The sequence below is a fragment of the Hydra viridissima genome, unplaced genomic scaffold, assembly GCF_058129835.1.
Source record: "Hydra viridissima isolate aposymbiotic clone 2 unplaced genomic scaffold, HvirCarnegie_v1 scaffold_8, whole genome shotgun sequence".
NCBI lineage: Eukaryota > Metazoa > Cnidaria > Hydrozoa > Anthoathecata > Hydridae > Hydra > Hydra viridissima.
The window spans coordinates 8,798,040-8,807,526 of NW_028324307.1; the positions used below are offsets into that span (position 1 = coordinate 8,798,040).

Genomic DNA, 9,487 nt, shown 5'->3' on the forward strand with positions numbered 1-9,487 from the left:
GAATTTTAAAATTGTAAAAGAGGTAAATTTTTAATTAATTTGTCATCTAGTATGTTTAGAGATACTGATTAAATCATTGTTTAATAATCTCATTGACATTAGTGGAACCCAGAGCTGGAAGTTTACACGTGTAGTGTTTAAGGGGGTATGTATTTTTAAGGGAATTCTACCTTTATATAATTGAAAAATTTCATTTCATTCATACTGTCAACTAGTTTTGCGTGCATAGATACATTTTTATCATTTGAAGATTTAAAATCAGCTCCACAGATTTGAAGCTGATAGAAAAACCATTCCAAGAAAAGCTGCTATAATAGCTCCACAGATAAAGTATTATTATATAAAGTATTGTTGTATACATGGTGGAAGGAAATTTACAAATAAAGTCAATGGAAAAAGTCAAACTTTGTTAGCACTTTTTTTATTTTATAACTTTATTATTATTAATGAAGAATTTATTATAAATAAAGGTTTAAGAAAATAAATTGATAACTTATTTATGCATAGGAAATAAACAATGTTCTTATTTAAATGCCTTATTTCATCAAAGGATAGCATATTTATTTCATGAAAAAATAACCGATTTTGAACATCTTTATTATAGAACTTATAAGAAAGAGTGCCCATTCTTCTTAATTTTTAAAGCATCAGAAGGTGGTGGATGAATATATATTTTTGGAGCTATTATAGCAGCTTTTGTTGAATGGTTTTTCTAGCAGCTTCAATTGTTTTGGCGTCACGAACCCACAACTCCACAAAATGAGAATCTTCATATTTCTTAACAACTGATTTTAAATCTTCAAATGATAAAAATGTATTTTTGCATGCAAAACTAGTTGACATCTTTTAAGTATGAATGAAATGAAATTTTTCAAATATATAGTTCAAATATTTTCCCAACAATTTGAATTTAAAATATATGAAATCGAAATTTGTTTTGACACGTGACATTTTCAACCAATAAACGGGCTTCCGGCACTATAAGCAAATTTCGTTAGAGTGCCGACTTTCGGCACTCTATCCACGGCCAAATTTATCTGGCAAAAATGCAGATAGTCCAATTTTGTTTTACGCGAAGATTGCAGATAGTCCGATTTTGCGCGGAGCCATCGTTATATTAAAGTCTGTCGGATTCGTCGGAAATTTTTGGCCTCGTCTAACCAGTCACATCAACTTCTTTTCTTTATTAAAGATGACAGCAATATCAATTTTCACGAGCCGTTAAATACAGGAAAGTCTCCCTATTTTGATTGGATGGCGAAAAATTGGTCTACAAAGTCCGAAAAACATTATTCTCGTTTGCCGGACTTAGTGACTTCTATATGATATATGTGGAATACGTATATGAAATATTATAAATATATTTTTAGAGATAAGGACCGCGTGAGACACATATTTTAAAACAATAGCTAAAAAAACAATTTTTTTTGGATAAAATGGCACTTGGAGCCGTTGCCAAAAACACTAAAATTTTAAATTACCCCAGCCATCGCATCTAAAAATTTACACAATTTTAACAAAATCTTTTTGCCATACTGAAAGGGTTGTTCGAAAGAGATTTTTCACAATTTATAATAGGCAAATATATTTGACCTAATTTGGGGTAAAACATTTGACCGAATTTTGTAACTTTTTTGATCTGTTCCCTGACTCGAATCAATTTTATAAAAAATCTGCCGCGCTTAAATCACAGAAGACAATAAAACCGCAACAACCCCCGTTTTCAGAGGGAGTAATTGCAATTGCAAAAAGAAATAAAACAACATCTCTGTCCTCTATTCTTGCTCTGATAAAAATATCTCTTCACTGAAAACCATAAACAGCTGCCGCTGCTGCTTCATGGAAGTAATAAACAAATGCTGTGGAGAATGAACTAATATTTTTAATTATAGATTTCATGGTGTTTATTTGTAATTGTTGATTTAAATCCACATTGGGTACGGTAAAAAGTGTGTTGTTGAAATTTTAAAAGTTTTTTTCTTATGTGAATACAGAATTATGTATAAATATATTAATTGATATTTCATTTGCTCTGAAAATTCTGAATACACCCAAACATAGAAAACAGGTTAAAAGTTGGACTTATATAATGACTCATTAACTCCAACATTTGCTTACTCGAATTAACTTATCTGCCCCTTGGAGAGCCGACATATTGGGAGTTAAATATGCAATTAAATATCTACAAAACTGCAATTACAAATATAAATTGGTAAATGAAAGAAGTTTTGGGAATGAAATTATCGAAGTTTTTATTAAATTAGTTTAAACTAATTTAATAAAAATACTTTGTTGTATAATACATTACACAATTATGTGTTGCAAAAGCTCTGTTATTTAAATAATATTATAATGATGTAACCAACATTATTTCTTTATATAATCTATTAAAAACAGACTACTGAAAGGTTATTAAAACATCAAAAAATGTAAAACATCAAAGACAAGTAAAAAATATTTAATTAAACAAAACTAGTTAGAGTGAAACTTTTTCTAAATTGTAAAAAACCACAATCAAATCTTTTACTTTAACACTTCACACCAAAACTGTTAATCTCAGTAATGCACAAATGTGTTGTATAAACATTTTCAATAGAAACTCCAAAAACAATAAGAATCACACTACAACATAATTTATCTTGTTCTATTACTGAAGTTGCATCAACATTTTTTCTAATAACTCCTTTTTTTAAACTAACTTATCATCACTCTTTTTCTTAACTGAAAAATATTTTTTATAGTAACTACTAATCCAGTGTTTGATGTAGTAATTCATGTTAATGCTTGATAAATCCACTTTCAGTTCTTCCTTGGCTAAAAACAATGGCTAAAATGGCTTCTTTGGCTAAAAACAAAAACAATTTCTTTAAAAAATATCTAAAGAAATTGCTGCATAAAGTCTTTCATATTAATATCATCAATAGTTGAGTATTACTGGATCTTGAAGACAAAATATTTAATATTAGATACCTTCAAAGTTATAGGTACATAGTTACCAATTTGATACTTCAACTTTGGCCACATAGTCTTTCATAAAGTCAAAAATGAAAAAAAAAAAATTTTTTATATGGCTATTTCATTAGTCAATGAGTTTATTTGCATAGCATTAAAAATTAGACAAAGTAAATACTATATGCATGGTCAAATAAACGTTTTTTTTTAACTTTGACAAATACTTCCGGATATATTAAAATTTGGATAATTGTAATGTCATGGTTAATTATTTCCGGAGATAGATGAGCAGTATCTATGTTCAGTTCATTTTCAGTCAACATATGATTTGTATGCGATTTTCTGTACCCAAAAAATTCCAAAATTTTTTTCTGATCTAAATTTTAATCAATCAAAGTAAAATAATAAAAATCAAATTGCAAAACAATCAAAAAGGTAAACTAATTATTGAAACAAGGGTTTCAAATAGGCTAAAGTGTATATATGCAATGGTTTAGAACTTATGCTAGCTTTAAGTTTTGGAAAAAGTAATGAATACAACATATATGACACCAAATAAGCAGTATTGATTGAAATTAAAAAATCAAAAAAAGTATTTTACCTGGTGATAAAATGTTTTTTTTAATAATACAATTAGCTTGTGTTTCAAGTTTTGGCTTCTTTAATTTACTTGATGACTGTAATTGAGAGTCTTGATAAAAAAAAAAAAACATATTTAAAAGCATAAAATTGAACATATAGATATCAGTAAGGCCAAAATATATATATATATACCTTTTATTTTTAAATTCCAGTTGGTAAAATCAAGAAAACTATCTATTTCATCTGCAGAAGGCTTTGCAAGTCTTATGTTTGATGTTTTACGCTTTTTTTTGGTTGAATAAAATGGAGACTGCTTGGTTATTTGAGTGTTTGATGGAACATTACTTTTGAAATGTAATTCATTTTGCTTATTTGTTGTTAAGTTTAAAAAGGTATTTTGAGCTAATGATATATTTTTGTGTAAGCTCTTCAAACCTTCTTCATCTGATACTGTACTACAGGTAACTAAATTAACTAGATTGTTTAAATTTTTAATAATGGTATTTTTTAAAATATTAATATCTGCAGGTTCACATCCTTTTACAACTTTACACTCTAATTCAATAGAATGTGTTGGCAAATGAATAGGTTCATTTTTTTTTGTTTCACAAACCCTGCTAAGACGATGTATTAAATGAATGTGTTTACAGGGGATATTTTTGGTTAGAAAATCCATACAGTCGCAACTATATAAATGAGCACATACTTTACATTCTGGACATTTTGTGAGGCATTCGTTTATTTCACACAATTCTTGGTGTTTTAAAACTCTGTATAGGCAAGCATTTGTTTCAGACTGTACTAGCCTTGCTCCTTTATCATCCAAAGTAAAACTTTCATTCAGTTGCAGACTTGCAATGTGCCTAGAATGCACCATTTTCAACTTGAAGCTGATTTTACCTTTAGTTAATTTTATTATTCTTTCATATACTTTGTCTCTGTTAAACTTTAACAAAGCAAACAAGCAATTATCAATTCTTTTATTATGCTTGCCTTGTAGGTAACTGTACTTGAAGACTTTGTGAAAAGATTCAACATACATATTTGTATTTATGCCAAGACCCATACGATAACAGAATGCCCAATTTTGTTTATTACTGACCCAATATTTCTCAAAATACTCCGCAAATAATTGTGTTAAATCAGATGATTGCAAGTAATTCATTAATAATTGTAAATAGTCATCAAATAGGTTTCTATCACTTAGCTGTAAAAGAAAGCGAATACGTTTGTATATATCTGCTTCCATTTCAATATTGTGTATTTTTTTATGCAATTCTTCTCTCCAAGCTTTATCAACATGCCAAGTACACCAGAACTTTAAAGGCTCACACAAATAAGCCTCACAAAACGCTTCGTAATATTGTGATGCCATATCACTCATTATCCAAATTGGACAAAAATTTCCAGAATGTTCTTTTAGTTTTATAAAAAATAATTTTAGAAATCTGAATGAATCACTATTTGATATGCACCATCCAACAGGTTGCCCCTCTCCAAATTCATCAATAACTAATATTGTTGTCAGCAGAAAATCATAGGCATTTGTGCCATGTGTAGAATCAATACAAACACCATTTTTGCCAAACTGTTGTAAAATTTTTTTTTGATGCTCTGTTTGCATTATAATGATAAAGTCAGCATCTTTAAGTTTATTAAATGTATCTGACTCTCCCTGTAATTTATAATGTAAAACATGATTATTTTCCTTCATTTGCCACTCTTTTAGCCAAATTGCAACACTATCTTGGTCATTAGCATGAAGCTGTATAGAATTAATGTTAAATGCTTTTTCGAGATTTTTAATATCTTGGTATTGAGTTAAATGTAATCTGGATTGAACAGAACCCATTTCATCTCTAATATCATCTAGGATTCTATCTTTGGTTACACCCATTTTTAGTTTGCTGGCAATTTCTAGTCTTTGAGCACTTGATAGGGAAATATGTTGAATTTCATTGCTATGTCCATAGTGAGAATAACAAGCGTGAACCAGAATTGTTCCATCTAAGTTTTGGTAAACTTTTAGAGTGGATGTGCAATTTTTTGCAATTTTTCGAGTGCCTATTTTGTAAAATATTCATTATGGTAATAAATAATCTATTATGGTAAATAGATAATTGTAACTATTAAGATTACAATTAACTGTACTTATATATTATACATAACTTTTTAAATTGTTTTAAAGAAAGATAATAAAGAAAATTCTAATAATATAAACAAAACATAAAAATAATTAAAAAATAAACAAAGTAGTCTTCAGAGACTATTTCAGTGAAACATACCACTACTTTTAGCTATTCTTTTCTTTGCCATGCTTTTATAAAATCCACTTCTGTTGCATTGATAGTATGATACTTTCCTACCATTTTTATCCAACTTTTCACCAGAAGGTAAAACATATTGCATTGAGTTATTACTTTCAATATCTGATTTCCACAAATCAAATTCTAAACATTAACAAAAAAATGAAACAACAATTATAAAAAAAAGGTAATAAGAAAGACAGATAACTGATTGTTTAATTCCTTTACAAATTTGGCAATGATTCATAATATAAGAAGCTACTATTCTGAAAGATGCATTATAAAAGGGCCTGCAACAATAACTTACAATATAAACTATGAATAATCTACTCCTGTGAGTATTGTGAAATTAGTTAACTATTTAATTTTTTTTTTTTTAAATCTTGAAAACAAAATGAAACTCAAATTTAAAGAAGTAAACAAAAAAATAAATAAAAATCATTTTTTTTATAAAAGCATATAAAACAATTTACTTCAAAAACATATAACTACCTTTAAAATTAGAAAATGATAATTTTTCTTCCTGAAAAGTATAAAAATGAACCGCAGATAAATGTTTTCGTAAACCATTAATTTGTCTGCATTGAAAACCACATTCTAGACAAAAAGAAATGCCTGACTGAATATATGCTTGAGCTTCATTAATCAATTTGTGCTTATTTTTTATATGTCGCTGCATATTCTTTTTTTTGGTGAAAGTAACATTGCAAAATGCACATTTTAGAGATGAAAAATTGTTACTTTCTATATTAACAATAATATTCTTATTTAATGATGATTCAGAAACATTTGTATATTTGAAATCTTCATTAGAAGGCACTTCGAAACTGCTAGAAACTTTGCCTAAAGCAGGAACAACAAAATCCAAATTTATTTCTTTACTAATAAACCATGACATTAAAACCAATCTTAAATATTTAGAATATTTTGTAGGCTCTTGTAGAAAAATGTAATTATTGTTCTCTCTTTTATCATTGCTTATTATATGTACAAAGTAATCATAATTTAAACAAGATATCGCACAAATTATTATAGTAATAACTCCACAAATATTTCCACATGTCTGCATTGGGTAGTTTCCTCTGCATAATGAACTGCATTTTTTGACGCCATATCTGTGCGTTTTTGGATCATGACAGTATGTAATGCTAACCTCTTTATTTAAGTGATACAATTTTCTGATCAATAATTTAACTTTACATAAAAAATCATCTGGAACTGACCAACCTAATGAATCTCCATAGTAAAAACTACACTCAATATTATTATAAACTGCAAATGCCCAATGGGAACCAGGATTAAAATCTGTGCCAGAGAATGTTTTTTCATTGTTTCCTCCAACATTTATAATAAATATCAATTTAATAGGGACAGAAGTTAATCTTGACACATAATGCTCAATATTTCCTATAAAGTTAAAGTAAATTACCTTTGAATGGCTTTGAATAGAATTTAAAATACAAGATATTTGCATCATATGATCTGAGGAGAGCCATCTAGTACAGCATAACTCAGCTAAAGTATTAGGGTTCATCCCATATTCTGAAATTTCTGTACTAGCTGGCTTTCTAAAAAGCACTTCCTTGAATTTTTCAATTAAATTTTGAGGAGGGAATATACCAATTGATTTTGGTACCAACTTTGGAGAATTAAACCATGTCAGCTCTTGATCAACTGCTAATTTGATCTCTTGAACCCTATGAAGCGCTATTAGATGCTGAACACTTTCATAGAGGAATTTCCCTAAATTACATTCTACGTAATGAATTCCACTTGCAATATTATTGCGGAGAGATAATTCAGTTGACCATCTCATTAACTGATGTTTAGGTGGCAAACTCATAAGAGAAAACACATCTTCAACTTTATCAAAAGAAAACTGGCTGGTTTTGATGGAATAATCTTGAACAGTTTTTATAAATTGTTTATGTGACTCGTATGCATCTTGTCGATTATAACTATTGATCGTAAGCTGATTAAGCTTCATTTTGTTTAGAGATAAGCTACCAGATACCTTAAACATAAAATTTGTTATTTAGAAATAATAAAAAAAAAGTTTAAAATAGTTATATTATTAAAAGAAGTAGCTAACTCACAATCGTTATTGCGAATTAGAAACTGGAAACTGTAAGCGTGCTCTTTAGTATATATATTTCTATATATATATATATATATATATATATATATATATATATATATATATATATATATATATATATATATATATATATATATATATATATATATATATATATATATATATATATATATATATATATATATATAGTACATCCATACATGGTCATAAAAACATAAACTTTTTTACGATCCGGCAAACGATTAAGTTGTTATTCGGGCTTTGCGGAACAAGATTTCTTATCCAATCAAATTAGGGAGACTTTCCTGTATTTAACGTTTAGTCAATTTTCCAGATATTTTTAATATTTTAAGAATTAACGCGGATGATGGAAATTGTTGTGGAAGAAGACCTGTCTGACATATTTTTAGAAGATTTCATTTTACCAGAACTGCCATCTATTGCTCAAACACCTCAATCATAATCGCTTCTTTGTAACATCTCAAAACAAGAATGTCTAGGCTTTGTATGTTATTCAGTCAGTGAGGCAGCAACACACAAGATATTTAATTTGGTTGCAGATTCTACCAAAACACCAGGAAATTTATGTGCTGATCTTGAATCATCCATGATGAAACAGAGATATGATATAAATTTATCAGAGTTCAGTGAAAATTTGAACCAGAATCTAATTAAAATTCTGCAATTAAGTTGGTTGACTGGCTCTGGTAGAGAAAAAAGATCTTCATTGATTAATGCTTTATGTTTGAACTCCAAGTTAAAAGATATCTGGAATACTATATTAGTCTCAAGTGGATTAGAAGCATATTTTGCAGGAAAACACCTATACCATTTTATAATAACTAGAGTTTATGAGAAACACCTTATATGTTGTAATAACTAGCTGAAAAATAGACATTTAATCACAGAAGATCTTGCATTGACTTCTCAAGAAGAGAAGATACTTCGATATGTTTCTGGTTTTATAGTATTTTCTTAGGCAAATTGTTACAAAGACCAAAGTAATAAATCAGCAAAAATTATTTCACAATTATTAGAATCATGGAGAGAAAAATCAGACCAAGGCATGGTGTGTGAAAGCATTTATGATTATACCAAGACATGGACTGAAAAAATAAACAGAGGAGGTTTGTTTTGTGTAAATACAGAATTTTATTTATTTATTTATAGAATAGAAAGAGTAGCACATGAAACTTTAAACAAGTCTTTATTGAGAACTTACCAAGGTGAAGATCTACAAGATGTTATAATGACAATGTTACAGCAGAGCCAGCTCATTGACTCTATTTGGGCATCACTTACTCAAGATGTTAAGGTTGAGGAATTGAAAGGAATTTTAAAGGATGTTATATTTAAAAGTGGATAAATTTATGGGCAAAATCATTTGTTGATGCATGGATACAGATAGCCAAAAGAAAGACAAATAATATATCAAGTAAAAGTGAGCCATCCATACGAAAAACTCTTTACAGAAAAGTCGACAACAAATTAACTTTTTGAAAATAATTTGTATTTTATTATTGAATACTCAATGAGAAACAAAAATTTT

General features: G+C 28.2%; 1 protein-coding gene and 1 pseudogene across 2 annotated transcripts; one reads left to right on the top strand and one right to left on the bottom strand.

Moving 5' to 3' along the window:
- Positions 1-2,315: 2,315 nt before the first annotated feature.
- Positions 2,316-8,037, bottom strand: LOC149884918 (uncharacterized). 2 transcript variants are annotated; one of them, XM_090095652.1, is made up of 8 exons: positions 7,937-7,997; positions 7,270-7,854; positions 6,333-6,437; positions 5,820-5,984; positions 3,727-5,598; positions 3,554-3,643; positions 2,971-3,328; positions 2,316-2,845 (listed from the first exon to the last, which is right to left on the bottom strand). In XM_090095652.1, exons 2-7 carry the CDS (start codon positions 7,334-7,336, stop codon positions 3,114-3,116), a joined length of 2,514 nt encoding a protein of 837 aa, XP_089951778.1. In that variant the 5' UTR covers positions 7,337-7,854; positions 7,937-7,997; the 3' UTR covers positions 2,316-2,845; positions 2,971-3,113. The 2 variants fall into 2 exon arrangements, with proteins under 2 accessions (XP_089951778.1, XP_089951777.1); XM_090095651.1 differs by having other exon boundaries at positions 6,333-7,854; positions 7,937-8,037.
- A 266-nt stretch (positions 8,038-8,303) lies between these two features.
- Positions 8,304-9,487, top strand: LOC149884919 (uncharacterized; annotated as a pseudogene).

Coding starts and splice junctions, on each gene's coding strand:
- LOC149884918 (XM_090095651.1), bottom strand. CDS start 7,827: ATGAAGCTTAATCAGCTTACGATCAATAGTTATAATCGACAAGATGCA. Junction 5,985..6,332: donor ATCATTTTCTAATTTTAAAG/GTAGTTATATGT, acceptor GTTAATGTTTAG/AATTTGATTTGTGGAAATCA. Junction 3,329..3,553: donor AAAAAACATTTTATCACCAG/GTAAAATACTTT, acceptor ATTAAAATTTAG/ATCAGAAAAAAATTTTGGAA.